The sequence below is a fragment of the Nannospalax galili genome, unplaced genomic scaffold (assembly GCF_000622305.1).
Source record: "Nannospalax galili isolate Female #2095 unplaced genomic scaffold, S.galili_v1.0 scaffold440, whole genome shotgun sequence".
NCBI lineage: Eukaryota > Metazoa > Chordata > Mammalia > Rodentia > Spalacidae > Nannospalax > Nannospalax galili.
In genome coordinates this window covers 1,012,358-1,031,330 of record NW_008347189.1, presented here as the reverse complement: position 1 = coordinate 1,031,330, position 18,973 = coordinate 1,012,358, and the positions used below count along the sequence as shown (strand labels likewise).

General features: G+C 40.8%; 1 protein-coding gene across 1 annotated transcript in view; it reads right to left on the bottom strand.

Annotated features, from left to right (window-relative positions):
• The window catches only part of Fras1 (Fraser extracellular matrix complex subunit 1), a 442,676-nt gene that overhangs the window by 74,564 nt on the left and 349,139 nt on the right, over positions 1–18,973 (bottom strand). The window contains exons 39-47 of the mRNA XM_008843691.3: positions 13,609–13,757; positions 13,266–13,425; positions 11,616–11,751; positions 9,004–9,194; positions 7,876–8,029; positions 6,466–6,729; positions 2,684–2,872; positions 1,200–1,319; positions 767–946 (exon numbers count right to left, since the gene is read on the bottom strand). Of these exons, the coding sequence (XP_008841913.1) occupies positions 767–946; positions 1,200–1,319; positions 2,684–2,872; positions 6,466–6,729; positions 7,876–8,029; positions 9,004–9,194; positions 11,616–11,751; positions 13,266–13,425; positions 13,609–13,757 (1,543 nt within the window). The remainder of the gene's footprint in view (positions 1–766; positions 947–1,199; positions 1,320–2,683; positions 2,873–6,465; positions 6,730–7,875; positions 8,030–9,003; positions 9,195–11,615; positions 11,752–13,265; positions 13,426–13,608; positions 13,758–18,973) is intronic.

Sequence of the window (18,973 nt, the reverse complement as noted above, 5' to 3'; positions counted from 1 at the left end):
AGCCCCAGCTGTCCTGGCACTCACTATGTAGACCAGGCTGGCCTTGAACTCACAGAGATCCGCCTGCCTCTGCCGGGATTAAAGGTGTGCACCACCACGCCTGGCTTAAAGATATATTTTTATTTATGATATTTATAAATATATGTGTATGTTTATGTGAGTATGTGCCACATCTGTGTAGGTTCCCATGGAAGCCAGAAGAGGGTGTCATATTCCCTGGTGCTGGAGTTACAGATAGGTTGTGAATTGCCTGACATTTAAGAGCAAGTGCTCTTACCTGCTGAGTCATCTCTCTGGCACCCAAGTTGAATTTTTAAGCACAAAACATTGCCCTGTGCCATGCACTGAAGGGAATGTAAAAGACCAGCAGGATTTGGTGCTTGCCTCGGAGGCGATGATTATCTAGTTATGGTGAGAAGATTGCTTATATGAAATTATAAAATTTTGTGGTGCTGGGTTTCAAACCAAGGGCATTGTGTATATTAAGGATATACCCTGCTCAAAGGAACTACTTCTATATCCCAAATTGTAATTTTTAAAATTTGGTTTTACCAAATATTATTGAATATTTACTATATGCTAAATGCAATACAACTCAACACAAAACAATACAATACAATATAATACAACATGGTCAGAATTAGTGAGGCAAAAAGTAAGTATCAATTAAGACAGACCCTGGGTGCATACACACAGGATGCAGCTGTCCCCAGCACTTACTAAGTCCCAACTTAGGGCTGGATGAAGCAAGGGAGGACACATGTACCTGGTGATGCCACGTGCTCCAGGTGGCCCAGCTGCGGCTGGGTGGTGATTCTATAGATCAGCTCTGCAGGCTCGCTGTCCTGGTCAGTGGCAGAGAGCTGTACAGTAGTGATTTTTTTCACCGAGTTTTCATCCAGGACCAGCCCTTTGTTAGTGATGATGACTGGTGGGGATCTGTCTTCTGAAAAATCAGAAACAGTAACTGGCATTGGGGACTTTTCAGCCTCTGTTCTTCAATTTCAGCCCAGACCCAGGGTTAAGATCAGAGCAATCCTCAGATCTCTCCCTCAGAGGCCTCTCTGAGGGACCAAAGCTCCATTTTCAAGCTCCCAGCAGGCCATGCAAAGAGCAGGGCTCAAACTCCCAGAGAACACAGTGGGAGTTGTAGAACTTCAGAACTGCTGTTTCCTGTTAGAAAGCCTGGTGCCCCTTACCTAAAACATGGATGGAGAATGACTGGTCAGCCAACTTGTTGCCGTCTCCATCAACCACATCAAATTTAAAAGCGAAGCTCCCACCAGGTTCTCCGGGTCCATGGCTGTATTCGATCTGCCCTATAAAAAGGAGTGGGCAGATGTGTCATTAGTGCACCCTGCTCTTTATTTCTGAAGTGAGAGGGCGAGACTTCAATTGGTATTCACACCAATGAATCAATTCACATCTTCCTCACTAGGCTACCATTTTTGACATTTTAATCTAAAATTTTCATTTCCTCTCTTTCCTCTCCTACCTCGACTTCCTCACACCCTAAAATCTCTCAATAACAAATTTTCAACAAGTGACAGTTCTTGTGGTCAAGGCTCAGTCAAAAATGCCTGTTGTAAAATGTACATTGTCCATACACATCATTTGGAGTGACTCTTCTATAAATCCACATCACAAGGCAGGAGAGTATACAGGGCTACAGCCCATCTTGCCAGTAACTCTTCACTCCCCACTGCCCAATAGTGGAGCACCATAGGTCATAATGAACAAATAAATAGCTCGACTAGCACATAAGAGGTGAAAAGGATCCAGAGGAAGAAGTACAGTGCATCTAGTTCCGTTAATACAGCATCATTTGTATGTACCCATCAGTGTAAATAGAACCAAACCCTGGGAAAATCCATCCGGTCTCATTTTTTACAAGGAGACACAAAGGAATTCAGTAATTAAATAACTACTGTTATCCTGCTGCTTATTGCACCCTCTTCACCAACACACAGATCCAGTGAGAATCCAGCTGCTCTCAATTATAGGTGGGAGTGCACAGACAGAGCCCTTATTTCTACTCCTCAGGGGCATATTTCTACTTTGAATATGAATTGCAAATGGTCACCTCATTGGACTATTTTTCCTCCAATCTATAACTTTTTTTTCCTCTTCTAGCCCTGAAAGCACTGTACAGTAACTACGTAGCATTTAACATTTATGCTTTTGTGTTACATCAGCACTTCCTGAAGGAGGGATGAGCCATGTAATTTCCCCCAGGCAGCTCCGATTCATGCCCTTCCATTTTGCTTAGTTCATTAACTTGTGCTCTTTGGGGAGCTGGAAAGAGATATAAATTGCTCACCTAAGGAAGGCATAATTTTCACCATAATCCATCCCAACTCACTTTTTTCTTTTTCTCTCGCACACATAATTTTTAGCATCACAGCAAGTCAAAATGACATTTTTTCTCTATAATAGCCTCGGATTTCTCAGAAAAATATGTTGTTCCCTAGAAAGGTAGTTTTTCTTTTTCTTTTTTTTTAAACAGAAGAGAAAGTGAGATGAAGAGGCAAAAAAAAAAAAAAAAAATGAAGTTATAACTCAGCTCTTATTCAAAGCAAAGACTGCAGGAATTCCTGCCATAGGATGAAAGGCACTTAACTCCTGCCTCATTGCAGCAGGCAGAGCACATGGAAGCCTGGAAAAGCAAGGAGAACCAGCTGACCTTGGCTGACGTCTGCCTGGGTGAAGCTTCGGATGGGGCCTCTAACAGAGATTTGTTCCAGGTTGTCACGCTTGACCATCTGCAGGCGCCCTGCGCCAGGGTCTTCCTTCATGATGTATATAACCTGCCCATCATCTGAGTTAGCATCTGTCACTTTCAAGTGCTGCTCTGTGATATGGGCTACTGACCCTGTGAAAGGATGGAAGATGGAAGGTCAGTCCCCATTGTTTCCTTTAAAGGGGATGTCAAATGATTTTAGGGGACTGGAAGCTATGTTATCACACATTCCTTGTGCCCAGGTACCAGGCCCACCTCAGTGTGTAGTTGAATAAATTCTACTTTGTCTAAATAAAACCATTTAGTTCTGTGCCTTTTTTTCTTCTCTATGTTTGTTCTTTGTAGTGGCCTGTCAGTCAGTCTAGTAATAGCTACTTCTATGATATAAATATTTTCTAGTTCTGGAGTTTAAGAAATCAGTTTTGGTTAAGTTTAATTTATTTGCTGTCTTTAGGAAAAACAAATAAAAAAACAACAAGTTTGTATAAGCTCATATACACACTGCATCGCCATCTCAGATGGAACAGTCAAGATCAGTGTTTCTTAAGTGAGAGAGTAAGCTAAGCAGGTCCGAGGTGCTGTACAGGGGCTGGGGACAGAGGCAAGTCACTGGCCACAGATACACTAAAAAGAGCCCTTCACTTCCTGCCCAGATAAATTTTCATGTTAAAAACAGTAAATTCTAGTAAAGTAGGCTCTCATCATTCCTTGATGATTGGCATGGCAGTCCAGTACAGGCCATGAATGCATGGCCCTCAGCACTTTCTGGAGGCCATCTCTCAGTAAGCATACTTGAGGGATTAGATAATGGCTTCCACCAGATAAAGATGCCACTAACTTAGTGCTTGCCATAAAATGGGAAGCTCCACGTGCAGCTCCTGTCATACACGAGCTCTTTAGTGTCATGTACCCCGGTGTATGTGATATTACCATGTGGTTCCTCTACATCTCTACATTACGCCACAGGTCTTGGAGGACAGAGAAGAGTGATGCAAATGTCCTGATTTCCATGCTGCCTGCTACACTGTGATAACAAAATATTTTGTCTTCTGTGGAGGAATGCTGTACCTTCTTCCAGAGTCCATGAAACAATAGCAGGCTATTTGGTTTGTTTATAAGCAGAGAAAAGGGGGCTGGAGAGACAGCTCAGTGGTTAAGAGCACTGGCTGCTCTTACAGAGGACCCAGGTTTGATTCCCAGCACCCACATGGCAGCCAACAACCATCCATAACTCCAGTTCCAGGGGATCCGATGCTTTCTTCTGACCTGCTCAGGCATTGCATGATACGGGTGCACTTACATACATGCAGGCAAAACACTCATACACATAAAATAAAAATAAATACATAAAATTAAAAAAATAAGTAGAGAAAAAGCCAATTTCTAGAATCTTTGAAAATTCTCAGAACTTCAAATTATATCCTATATATTTTAATTTTTTTTATTAATTCTTTGAGAACTCCATATATGGATATGATATATTTCTAATATATTCAACCTTCAACACCCAACGCCTTGTCTAATGTTCTTTTTTTAATCTCTAGAAGTTAGGTGCTTTGCATTTTCTGTAGGGCATAGGTGAAGGTAAATTGGAGCTGTAGAAGAGTAATGGAAAAACGATGGAAAACTTCTTGGTACCTGGTAGTAGGAAAGGTCCAAGGCAGCATGGGTGCTTAGGTCCATGTGTGGAGTCAAGACTATAGCTGGCCATTAAGGGGGTGGGAAGTCCATTCTTGAGACTCAGTCCTCCCAAGACTAGAAACTGCAAATGATGGCAAGCTCCTCTGTCCCCATAATAAGTCTAACACAGGCAAAGCCACTGCCATGCAAAATTTGAATCCTCAGGAGAGGGGGTTGTGGGGGATGCAACCACCCAGAGAAGGCTGAAACTGCTGCCTCCATCCTCCAATTATACATATATTTTTTATTATTTTTATTTTACATGTATGAGTGTTATGCCTGCATGTAGGTAAGTGTACCCGTGTTGTGCAATGCCTGCAGAGGACAGAAGAGGCTGTCAGATCCCCTTGGAACTGGAGTTATAGACAGTTGTTAGCTGCCACATGGGTGCTGGGATTCGAACCTGGGTCTTCTGCAAGAACAGTCAGTGTTCTTAACCACAGTTAAGAACAATTACACATATATTTTTAATACAAAATATAGATGAACCTAAGACTAGACAAACTACAGAATCCTAGTGCTATACAGTCACTCTAGGCAAAAGGCACAGTCCATAATTAAACAACTCCTTGCTGCATAGCATGTTGAAGACTAATGTTTATCACAGCTCCTTCAGTGCTGCTAAAAAGGGGCAAAATTATAAAAGTTAGAAGCTAGAATATCATATGAAATAATTTGCAGTTATTTGCACCATCTCTTTTAATTCCTGATAGTCTCCCAACTATCCTTCCGTGTCTTTTAACTTTGTTTTGTATATTTTTATTGAATTTTTATATGTTTCATACACAACATCTTAATCATCTTTATACCCCTTCCCCAATGGCAACCCTTCCATATCCACCCCCATTGGATTTCATGCATTTTGTCATTTATGTTAAAGTCTATTGAATCAGGTTAGTATCCCTAGACGTCCCTCAGTGCAAGTTCATCCACTGGGGTCTAGTCAGCCTATCTAGAGTCACTCCTTTAAAGAAGATCAGCTCTTCCTCATCCAGCCTCCTGCCCATTTCCACAGTTCTATGCTGAGTTTTTGCCTGCTTGAGTTTGCATGGGTCTTGTGCATGCTGTCAGCATTGCTATAAGTTCATATAAGCAGGATCCTAGGAGTTATATGTATCAATATGGTCATGCATCTCCCCGCCTGGCTCTTACAATCTTTCTTCCCCCTCTTCCACAATGGTCCCTGAGCCCTGGATGGATGAAGTTTAATATAGAAGTCCTGTCTAAGGACCCACAGTCTGAAGACTCTTATTCTCTATGCTTTGGTCATTTGTGGCCCTTTGTGTCTTCTAACTTTTTTGAAAAAAATTAAGCATCTTGAAAATATTCATATTTCTTTTGCTGTTGGTTTCCATCATGTTGGTTTGACAGAAGCACTGCTACATGAAACCTGGGTCTAGCTTGGGTATATTAATATTTTGAGGACACTGAAAATACTGTAAACTCTTCACAAACTCTTCTCAAAAGTTTCACATATAGAGGGATCTGATCCAAAGGATTTCAGTGACTCAAATTTGTCATTCACAATTCAGTATTCTTAAGACAGCAGTCTTCCAAATCTCCAGTCTCCTTAGGTGTCAGATAGTTCCTCTAAAGTCCACCCAGTGTACCAACATGGAAGGGAACTAAAGAGAGGATGGAAGAGGAGGCCACTCTCTTCTACTCCTGTGGCACTCCCTGTGGTTTGAATATGAAATATCTCTCATAGCCTCATGTGATGGCAGTTTGATCCCTAGCTGGAAGCATTATTTTGGAAGGTGCTAAAAAGTTTAGGTAGGTCACTGGGGGTGTGTCATTGAGGATGCGTCCTTGGGGGCTGGATCTTGCTCTGGCACCCCTCTGTCTCTGCTGCCTGACTGCCATTAGGTAAGCACTTCTGTGACTATGTCCTCTTTGCCATGATGCTCTGCTTCACCACAGAAAGCAATGCAGCCAATCAACCATGAACTGGATCCTCTGAAATCATGAATGCAAAGAAATCTTCCTTCTTTAAAACTATTTCTTTTGGGTGTATATCACAGCAATAAAAGGTTGGGGTAACTCACCTGCTGAGAGTTGAAGGCCTCGGTTTATAGCCAAGTTGGGAGTGTCATTTATAGGCAGCTCTATGTATATCTCCATCCTCCCTGTGTCTACATGGAGACCATCAGTGAGGGAGAACCGGAACTCATCCCTCACCACACCAGCATCACCAGGAAGGTACCCCATCAGCCCAGCCAGGACATCCTGGTAGGTAAAAGAGGAACCCTGAACTAAAACCGTTCCATTCTCTAGAGGGTCTGAAGGAGTAAGTCTCCGGAGTAGACGACCTGAAGAAGGAAGAGGGGAGCAACAAAGAAACAATGGTAAAATATACAATGCAGCAAAACGTAGTCCAATTTTGTCATTTAGTATAAACCTGGGTAGAATGTCAAGTTCCTCAGAGGCTCCTGGTGCCAACATTTAGTATTTTGTATGTAAATACAGGTGATGCCCTGTGACCTCATCTATAAATAAAGAAGACAAGTCCCACTCTTGAGGTTGAAAGTCTCTTCAAGAGGCACAAATGGATGTGGCAATACAGTGGCTTAGGAACTGTCATGCCTCCCTCCATGAATTCAAAGTCACTTCACTATTTGAACCTTATTTTGCTTTCTGCAGAGTGAAAGTAGCACTTGCTTCTGTCTTTTTCTTAGAGTACATAGTTTGTGGGTGTTTTAAATTCCTTTTAAATTCAGAAAGACACTAAGGATATCTATACCAAGGTTTATTTTTCTGTTTTCAAGGGTCATGTACCCCAAATGGTCAAGTTAAAATGCTACATCAAAGAAAGTGAAAGTGAACGAGGATGAGTGATAGAGCAGTGACCAGCAGCCTCTTCTACTAACCCTCCAGCAAATAATGTATGTTCTCCCTCATATGTGAACGATTTCATCTTTGAAAATCCAATAGGAGTTAAGAGTGATTGAGGCACACATCGTGTGGGCTCCAGAGTTTAGGTAATACTTGGGGGATGGCATTTAGAAATGAAGCTGGAAGATCCCCACAGTAGCTTCTACCTGTGCTTTAAATCAGAAAAAGTGACCTTATTACTAAAGGAACAAGTTCACAGAAATATTTCACATGTTGCCAGTCTGTAGGAGATGGCCTAGGATGATCAAATAATGCCGTCCACTCTGAGAAGATATGCAAATATTGAGACCTGTTTTGCTTGAGATTACACAGGAATGCAAGAAAACAGCTGCAATGGAGTTTCAGAGATACCAATTACCAATTTAAAAGCATCTAGGCTTTTAAAACAGCATCTATTGCAACCCAAAGTATCTTAGCTAGCTATGAACCTGACTATATTTTGATGCAACAAATGGGCCATATATAGACGAAGAAAAAGAATCACCAACCAAACCTACATACTTAGTCTCATAACCCATCAGGCCCTTCAGTCAAGAAGCTTTCCACTGCAGTTTGTGTCCTACCATGGTCAGGCTTCTTCATCAATACAAAAGTCAGCTCATTATCTGGGGTGTCCAGATCTTGTAGGCTCAAGGAAGAATTGCTTAGTACCACTCCTGAGCTCAACTGCACTCTGAAGGGCCGCAAGGTCATCCTGGGGGGCTCATCGTTCTTCCTCTGATCAAAGCATAAAATATTTGGTCTCACACACATAGTAGTTTAAGAAGAAAGAAAATGCACATTAGGAGAAAGTGTCATTACTGTAGCAACTCTCACTAGCCAAACAGTTTTTATGTGATTATCTATACTTCTTAGTCAAAATATTAGTTAAAACAAACAAACAAAAGTAAGTCACATCAACAAAATGTCCCTCTGAAAGAAAGTTGATGGGCGGTCTATAAAAATTTTCTAAGCTATCTTCCATAGGTAGAGTGACCACATGTTCTAGATATATAATTTAGAAACACAAGTATATTTTGAGGTCAAACAATATTTCAATTTGGATAGTCTTGGACAATCCTAACTACAACACAGTACCAGAAGGTCACCACACTGGGAAGCCTGAGTTTCTATACTGTCTTCCAACCCCCTCCATCACTGTCCTTTATGATTGCTGAAAGTTCCATATATTTTATTTTCCCAAGGCTAAGGGCATTTCATTCTGAGATTTTCTTTTATCTCTCTTTCTTGGGATGGTTGAGTAAAAGTGTGCAGTTGCCCAAATGGAAATAAATGAAAGTCAGGGATTATATTTCTTTGATGTTATGATTAAATGAATAAGTAAATTAAAAAAGAAGAAAAGTCAAGAATGTACACAGACTCCCACACAGAAATATCAGAGAAAAGTAGGCATATGTTAGTCTTCATCTAGATATGGGAATGGCCTGGCTTCTCTCACTCTTATGAACTGTTTTCACACCAAACAGATATATTTTACCCTAAAACAGAAATTCAGATTTCCAACTCAGACCTTCCCCAAATGCCAACTATAATTTTACAAGTTTCCCAAAGGTCACAGTTATGTTTTAAAATTGATATTTAAAATTGAAGGTCATATCCAATCCTATCTTTTGAGTCTGTATGAGGAAAGCTCTCGACAGGTGGGATACTGTGCACTCAAAGGTTCAACAACCAACTTCCAAAGTCTTTACCTCAATGGTGATGTTGATGCTGTGAACTTCAGAACGACTGCTTCCATCACTCACATAAAAACTAAAAAGATCATGAGTTGGCTCGATGCTTTCATGAACACTCTGAAAGTAGTAAATGTAGTTTTCCCGTACATCTTTAATTGGGAATGATGCCTCTAGGTCACTGGTAGCTCCTGGGCCAAAACGATCCCCTGTGTAACACCAAGAAAAATGGTTAGCTTGACTGACCAGTTCCTGATCACTAGGCTGATCTGGAAAAGAAGCTGTTACTATCAACAATAGCTAGAAATATGCTGGAGGACAAAGCTAGGAGAAGAGGGAGAGCACAAGACCAGGACTTGGAAGGTTTGTGTTGGACCCCAGTAACCCAAGACTCTTCTTCATCTGTGATTGGATATGCTGTCTCCATAGGTAATCAAGTGAGATAACATGGAAACATTCAGTCCATCTATATCTATCTACCTATCTATCTATCTATCTTTCTATCTGTCTATAATCTATCTATTTATCTATCTATCATCTATCTACCTATCAATCAATCATAGAATCTGTATTTTGTTTTGAATTATTTATACCATAAATCTGGGAGTGTATAACAATACAGCAGCCAACATTCCAAACTAAACTCAGCAGTTTCAAAGCCACTCTATGTGGCATATCCCATAAAAGCAGAACTTTCCCTGCAAAAGAAAAAGTTAACCATATACCTTTCTAGCTGGAACCTCTTCTCCAGCAAGTTCCATTTGACTTTGTTACATACATATATATATATATATATATATAAATATATATATATATAATCTTTGAGCAAAGTTCTGTTCCTCAGTTATCCTCTCTTGCTCCCCCCTCAACCAAATTACTTCTTCCCAACTCCCCCTCAAATTTTCTTTTTTCTTTCTTTTCTTGTGTGTAGGCTGGCAAAAAGTGCTAATTCAAGCTGGGCATGGTGGCACAGGTCTTTAATCCCAGTACTCAGGAGGCAGAGGCAGGTGGATCTCTGTGAGACTGAGGCCAGACTGGTCTACATAGTTAGTTCCAGGCCAGCTGGGGCTACAGGGAGATCTTGTCTCAAAAAAAAAAAAAAAAAACCAGAAAAAAAATGCCAATTTAATTCACAGGCTACCCCAACCCCTTAAATAGAAATTCTGGGACTGCTGCCCGATAAACTGCTTTTTACAAGCCCTTGAGGTGATTCTTATGCACATAAAAGTTTGAGAACCATTTTCCAGAGTGGCCAAGGCTTGCTGGAATTTTGACTTCTACTCTCCAAACATGGCTGCTTCAGAGAACTGTCAAACTATGTTACAGGGCTTCCCAGGAAAGAAACCACATGGAGAGACACGAGGCAATGGGGGGGGTGGCCTTTCACAATCTCCCACCTTGCCCATACTCCTCTATCTGCAGGAGATGCCATTTTTCCTCTGCCTATAGCGACTCTCACTGACCCTTCAAGTTCCAACCTCCTGAGACTTTCCTGCCTCCGCAGACAGAAGCAATCACTTTATTTCATGCACTCAGTGCTTTGCTCCTTTCCTGTCCTAGCATTTGTCATTCACTGTAATTCATCAGTCTTCATATCTGTCTCCCACTGCAGGCAGGGTCTACGTTATTCATCTTAACATCATATCTAGGGCAAACATTTTTGAAAGAAGCTCAATTCTTCAATAAACAAATCTTAGTGTATACGATGAAAGGCAAGACAGAGAAAAGATCCAAGACTTTTGATAGGAAATCTGACCACTCTGAATGAGTTTCTGGTTACCAGGCTCAGATCCCCAGCACCATGCTGGCCACAGACACCTGCAGCCCATGGCCTGTCTGAGGGAGCTGCTAGCTGTATGCCAATTAGAGCCAAGCACTGATGCTTGTTCACTTGGGAATCTCATTGCAGAGGCGGCAGCACAGGAACCTGCTGGAGCTGTCTCGGCTGCCAGTCACAGCAGGTCTCAGGGGGCCCGTGGACCGCACATGCCTTTTGCCTCTCCTTCTGTGTGATAACCTTCAGTGGGTCTAGGGCAAATGGTAGGGGGGAGGGATGTTAAAGAGGGTGTCATGGACAGACAGCATGCATTTCAATTCATGTCATGTCCATAGAAGGAGCTGAGACATGAGCTATAGTTCATCTGAAATGCAGCTGCCTCACATTAGGAAGACAGGCATTTTCATTTCCTTGACACCCAGTTCTGAATATAATCAGCAAGCCCCTCAGCCCCATGGCTGCTACTCCAAACCCCTTTACCCTGCTCTGTTTTTTTCCATAACACCTTGTGCCATTTTCCTATTTATTCATCTCCTTTCACCAGGATCAAAGTCAACATGAAGGTGGAGGGGAGGTGTCTGTTTTGGTTACTGACATATCCTTCACGATAAAAAAGTGCAGGACCCACAGAAAATGCTAAGCAAACTTTTGTTCAAGAAATAAACCTTCTTTCCTTTCTTCCATTTTCTTGAAATGGATCCATTCCATTTTAAATTCTCCATGTCCGGGCTTCATTGGGATACAAGTCCCTTCACCCTGCTTTCTAGATCCCAAACAAACAACTCTTCAGCAAAGCCACTCCTTTAAAAAAAATATTATTTATTTATTTATTATTTTATTTTATTTATTTTACCTGTTCCTGTGTTCTCAATGCAGCCATATTTGGGTAGAGCAATTAGTTTAATGACAGCATCACTCTGGAGGTTGTCATGATCATCAGTAGCAAAGAAGTGGTGAAAGGACAGTGGGGCTCTCCCTCCTTCATCAACCTAAGGAAGAAAGAATGTAGAGTCCTTGGGTGATTGCACAGAACTGCAGTACAAAAGAACTGAACCAAACTGTCTCCTGGGGTGACCTTCCAGCATCAGTTCAACATTTGTGGGGAGGCAGAGCTCTGCGGACGAGGTGAGTAAGATGCCTGCTGCCAAGAGAGGCAATCTTTCGGCACCTCTCAAAGATGCACTCATGCCTCCCTTCAAAGCTGAGCTTCATTCAGTGATGGATATGGCCATAAAGCAGCTCTGGCCGGTTCCAACAGCCACCCCAGCGAGCTTCAGGACAGGACAGCTGTCTTCCTGCAGCATCAACATTCCACACTGCACAGCTGGAGAATGATAGATAGACGCAGGCCTCCCTCACATTCCCAGAGGTTGACTGTCCTACAGGCGCCACCGTTCAGAATAAAAGTCCCATTTATTCCCTTCTATTGTATATTTATAGGTGTGTGGGAAGAAAGGACTTGCCATATTTGAAAGTTAATGTTTATCTCAACATCAAGGAAGAAAATAAATCAGTATAAGTTAAAGCAGTTGTTCAAACTAACCTTTTAAGGCCTGGTTTTATATGCTAACTCTGCAATCTGGGCCTGGTGTTTTCTGCTGACCTGCTGGAAATGGTCAAGGCATTTTACTCTGAACAACTCTTGGCTAGCTGCAGGGTAGCTTATAAATTACAAAATGGGACTCTGGGAATGGGGATGTTTAAGTTACTTCCCTAGGATGTGGAAATGGAAAAATGAGGTAGTAGAAGGATTATCACACAATTTAGAAATTATTCAGTTTCATGAATTTTCAAGTGCTTGATAAAACCAGAAAATGCCTTCACTTTGGGCATTACTGTGTATATATAAGGAAAGGTACATGAGTGAGCTTTCATGAACTTCTTGCTATGCACCAGGTACTGTGTTAAGGATGAGGCATGCTGATTTAATTTACCACCAGAGAAATCCTATATGTACTGGGAATCATAATATTTTAAGGAAGAAACTGAGGCTAGAAAGGATTCAGTACTTGGTGCAAGGCCAGTTGGCTAATATGTGATAGAACTGGTACAGACACTCAGCTTGGTAACTCCAGTGACCAACACACATTACACTGCCTCCTGTCCTCAAGACTTGTTAATATTCCTAATAATAATAAATATCAGCTTGATTCATGTGGGGGCACGTCCCAGACTTTAGTCGTTACCAACATTACGTTGTGATTTCCATGAATACCCGTTCTACCTCTTTTTATTACCATTGCTAATAATATCTAGCATACCATCTAGCGCATTTATATTTTTTGACTTACTAACTGAATATAATGATTTGATCTTCTGCATATAATTATTTTTATCATTTTTGAAAAGCTCACAATGAAAGCCACGCACAGTTTGATACCATTACCCAGATACTTTGGGGGAAGAGCTTGACAGCCAATTTAGGTGGAAATCCTTTATTCACATAACCAAGGATTCCAGCTCTCCAAAGCCCTGACCATATATTGATCTGAGAACTGTTTACCGTGATAAGGTCAGCAAAAGCAATGACTGGAGGCGGGTCTTTGGCAGGAGTGACTAGGATGGTAAATATCTGATTTTCCAGGTGGTTGTTGTCCATGTCTGAGACAGAGAAGTGGAAGTTATCTGTGACCAGATGATCTGTCTCAAACACAGCCGAGTATCTATAAAAGAAAAAAAAAGATAAAAAGAATGATCCGTACTAGCAAGCTGGGTAAAATGAATATACTTTTGTATAAAAATGAGGCTAGAAAAAATATATTCTTTGAAGGAGCTACAATCAGTTCCTTGAATATCTTAACACACTTAAAACAAATCTTTTCAAGTAATACAAAGGAGTTATGTACCTAATGTTGTTGCTGTTGATGTCTGCCATCGTGAAATTGGAAACCTCAGAGAGCTCCTCCACCTCAGATCCCAAGGTTCTTAAGAGAGCACCATACACAGGCAGAGAACTTAAGCGAATCCAGATCTCTGGGTCAGGGGATGAATCATCCTAATCAGGTAAATATGAGTCAGGACATGAGTGCATGTTTGCAGCGATCAGTGCTTCAGCGCTTACAGAGTCTACAGGTGCTTCCTTCCCTGATACACACAGCCAGTCTCTTGCCCTTTGTCATACATCAACAGCACTTCCAACTCCATGAAAACCCCAGTATTTATCCCTCTTCAAATGCCTCTAAGATAATGTCTTCTAGGAGCAGCTCCAGGTAACAGCAAGGAAATGCCCTTTAGGCACAGGGCATAAAACAAAGAGATAACATTTCTGTAAGAACCCTAAGATTTTGTTTTTATTCCATGCAAGTAGTGAAATACAGAATATGGTCAACCCTAAGTCATTTTCTATAGGCACAGGTGTAGGCTTCTTCTGGAGTTTCCAAGAATGGTTTGTACTTTAGAAATACATAAAATTCTATTAGAGTCTATAACACACTGTGCAATGACAAAATTCTGTGAAACAGAATTTGCTTAGCCAATGATTCACTTCAAGTAATACCAATACGACAAAAATTTGGATTAACAAAAGAATTTAGGAGGTCCTGTGGATTTCATTCTGTGAGAACTGAATCAATGGATCCTCACTTGCCAGCACACCTAATCTTAAAAGAACATTTCCCTTCTCCTTCTGCATTATTTATTGAGAAATAAAGTTGGCTTTTTGCATTTCTACACTGACAAAAGCCAAATATCTTCATGAATGATTTCCTAGGTTTTTTAAAGAGTACATTTGGAAATACCTAGGAGACAGGTGATATCTTTTGAGGAAATTTCCCCAGGTCATCTGTCTTTTAGAGGAGTTGACTGTGAAAATGGGGACACTCTACTTTATTGCAGCAACAATGAAAACAAATGTTGCATGTTCAATTTCACTTTCAAATGCAAGTTTTCATGGCTCTGCTGTACAGCTGGTGAGGGACAGACTGGGAACATGAGCACGGGCAGGAGGTGCGCAGGCAAGCAAGGTTGAGGAAGGTCGCGTTTCCATCCTTGAGGCAGTTGTAAGTTAGCAGTCAAAAGTCTGAATTTGGTATCACAGAATTGCCTCAGATCACCTGACAGTGTACAGAAGGGGAAGAAAACTTATCAAAGCAGCAGAATATTTCCTCTAAATGTATATTCTTTTAAAAGTTTCCCTCTTTCTCCATATGGTTTATTAAATACAAAGTGTAGGTTTCCAAAGAATCACTTCCTAATATTCCTGAGTTCCCACTGAGAAAAAATTTCCCAAAGACTGCTGAGAGGGGTGAGGTATCATCTTCTGAGACAAGATAAACTCCAAGGACAGTGCTCCTGGCTCCTAATTAGAATAAAGAGCTTTTGAATTTCACACTAGTAAATTTTAGCAAGGAATTGCTTATTTCGTGTCAGGCATTATCTTATTATATTTCAACTTTCAAATGACTTCTACATTTGAAAAAGTGAGGAATCAGCTATATATATTTTTTCTTCTGAAAATACCTTCTCATAATGTAAAGGAAATCACTATTTTAGGCTGTCCAAGATACTGTGAGTTCATCAAAATGCATAAGAAAATACATCTTTGTTTGCATGTAATTTTATATTTTTTGGATTAATTCCATCCTATTATTATTGTTCATTCCAAATATATTAATATACATGTAGGTATACTGAATCTGAAAATAATCATTTATCACGTATAGAACCATGAACTCACCATTCAACATGAGAATTAGTTCATAATAATTAACTTGTGGGCTGGAAAGATAGCTCAGTCAGTCAAGTGCCTGCCTTGCAAGCATGAGGACCTGAGTTCGATCTCCAGAACCCATTTAAAAAAAGTCAGGTATGGTGGCAGGTACTTGCAGTCCCCATGCTGGGGGCTCACTGGCCAGCCAGCCTATTTGCTGAGTCCCAGGCCAGTGAAAGACTCTGTCAAACAAAAAGGTGGATGGTGACAGAGGAACAGCACCTGAGGTTGTCCTCTGTCACACACACACACACACACACACACACACACACACACACACAAATAATTAACTCGTCTTTCATCTGGTCGCTGGGCCTTTTATCGCACCAATCTTGTTTCTCCTTTCCTTGAATTCTTTAATACAGCTTGATATGTTACTAAAAAGTATATTTTTAGTTTTTAAAAACACATGTAAAAATTGAGTTAGACTCTACTTTTGGGGATTTCTTTTTCTTTCTTTTTTGAACTTTTTATTGGAAACAGGATCTTTTTTGTCTTTTCATTTTTTTTAACTTTCAGAGTTATATGATCTTTTTAACACATATTTTTAATTGAATTTTTTGCTTTTCACATAAAACATCTTAATAATTTTTATATCCCCTCCCCCATCTAGACCCCCCCCCCATAGCTTGCCCCACTGGATTTCATGCATTCTGTCATATATGTTAAGACCTATCAAGTCAAGTTAGTGTATCCAGACATCCCTCAGTGCAAGTTCATCCACTAGAGTCTAGTCAGTCTATCTGGAGTCTCTCCCTTAAAGAAGATCAGCTCTTCCTCATCCAGCAGTAATCAGCTGCTAAGGTCAGGGCCTGCTGCCCATTTCCCCAGTTCTATGCTGGACTTTTGTCTAATTGAGTCATCATGGGTCTTGTGCATGCTGTCACCACTGTTGCAAGTTCATATGTGTAAGGTCCCAGGAGCCTGTAGGACTCTGTGGAAACAGGATCTCTTTATGCAGTGCAGGCTGGCCTCAAACTTCAGGTCCTTCTGTTTCAGCATTCCAAGTGCTGAGAATGGAGGTGTGTGCCACCATGTACAGCTCCTTCAGCTTTCCCCTGCTCCCCTTTCCCCTCCCTGCCATCCCCTTGGCAAGCTCTCCTTTTATTTCTAATACTTTGTTCAGACAGTCTTTTGAATTTTCCATATTGTTGATCATAGCATTCATTTTCTCTGGAAGTTACATGTTGTTGGCTAATACTAGTTCCCAGATACATGATATCTATTATTAATGGTATCATATTTTATTTTGGGGTGGTATATAGGAATGCTATTCAGTTTTTAAAGATTAACCTCATATTACAAATAAGAAAAGTAATGCAAGGGGTTTAAGTTTAAGTAACTTGCCAAGGGCCACTACATTCTGAAGTAGTGAGCTTGAATTAAAACCTTTCAATTCAAACTCCATAACACGTATGGGTTCAACATTTTCTATCCTTCCTCTAATGTTTTACTTGCAGTGGATACCAAACTGTGTCTGTACGACAAGTATCAAGGAGGCTGGAGATATAGCTCTCTTGGCAGAGTGCTGGTTTAGCACATACAAAGTACGGGGTCTGATCCCCAGCACAGGCCTGATAATGCACACCTGTAATCCTAGCATTTGGGAGGTGGACGCAGGATGATCAGAAGTTCAAGGTCATCCTCAGCTATATATCAAGTTCAAGACTAGCCTGGGCTACATGAGATCCTGTCTCAAATAAAACAATAAAATAAGCATTGGAAAGCAAATCAGGTAGAATCCATTTTCATCTCTCGTCGATGCCTCCATCTTATCACTTTCTTCCAGGTATTCACGCTCTAATTAAGAGAGTCGCCTTCTTCTTCCTCTTTATACTCTGCCCCATTTATGACTAGCATTTCAGATGACTTTTCCATTGCTGAAAGCTTCAGCGTTTTAGAGGGAAAATAAAGTACAAAATTCTTCTCCAACTCAGAGAAAGGTTGTGGTGTGCATCCCACCAGTGTCATTAGTGATGTATGCTGTGCTGTGCTTTCAGCACATTGAAATAGTTCTCTGAAATCTTTCTGCTCTGGTGGGTAAATTCACATTCAATCAGTTTTTGAAAATACACGTTCAGTTGTCAATGGGCTTGCATTTTGATGTGCTGCTTATGATACGAGGTTAATGGGCAGGAACTATTCCTGGAATTCTATTTTGGTCTGTCAAACATTTTTCAAGCCTGGTGATCTATTGATTAAATCTGAATTCATAAAAGAGTTTTATAGGATCAGAAGGCCACACTGTGCTCTAAAAAATAGCATCAATTAAAAAAATCAGAACTCTTCTGAAACTATAGTGTACCCACAAGAAGAATCAAGGTAGAATACGGTTTCTTATCATTTAAGGTAAGACAATTTACAGAGGGGAAAAAACCTGTGCAAAAGCAAGTGTTTCAAGGCTGGTGTTTTATCTAATACCTACTACTAGATTTCACAGTGAGATTCTTCATTTCAGAAAAGGGTTACTTAAAACCACATAGGGTTAAAAAAGGAAGAGGAGGGACAAGCTGTTCATTGTAATTTTGAGACGAGTGAAGGAAAAATTCAATACTAAGAACGATTAGCATTCAAATAATTATCCTTCCTTTCAACACATTAAAAACTAATCATTATTAGGTTTATATAGACAGTAGATATCTGTTTATGACACATATAACTGCAAAATAAAATTAATTATCCTCATTATCCTTTGCCCCAGATGCAGAATCAAAGAAAGAAGATGAGTTTAATTACCAAGATCACTTAATCAAGGTTGAGCCAGACATGGGGGAAATACCCAGCACCTTTGATTCTCCCCTTACTCCTTAACTACTCTGCCTCTCGTGATCCAGGAGAAGGCCAGCAGACCTGTAATCTCGCCTAGGAAATCTACAGAGAGGCATCACCAAAGAAGAGTCTCGTATTCTGTCTAGACTGGACAAGAACAAGCTGGAGAAAGTCAGCTTTCTCCCTGGAAGCTAGGAAACAACCATGGCCTCTTAGTCACTGGTCAGGCAAATTCATTTAAAATGTTCTTTTCCTGAAATTTTCAGTATAATATTATACAGGACAATGAAACAATGGAATCAGAGCTTTTCTGACAAGGGCACTATATCCTGTTGACAGTCACCAACTCCTGTTCACAATGTTTTCAAGGTTGTGTGTGTGTGTGTGTGTGTGTGTGTGTGTGTGTGTGTATGGGTGTGTGTTTGCATGTGTGTGCATAGGCATGTGGAGGCCAGAGACTGCCATCTGGTGACTTTCTTGATGACCCTTCAGCTTCATTTTCTGAGGCAAAGTTTCTTGCTGAACCTGGGGTTCACTGATTCAACTGATCTAGCTAGCCAGTTTGCTCCTCAAACCCCTTCTCTGCCTCCTAAGCAGTGAGATCACAAGTGGGTTACTGTGCCCACATGGCATACGGATGTTAGGGATGTGACTCTGGTCCTCATACTTGCTTAGCAAGTGCTTTATCCACTAAGCCATCTCCTTGGCCATCACCAAAGCTATTTGTATTCTCA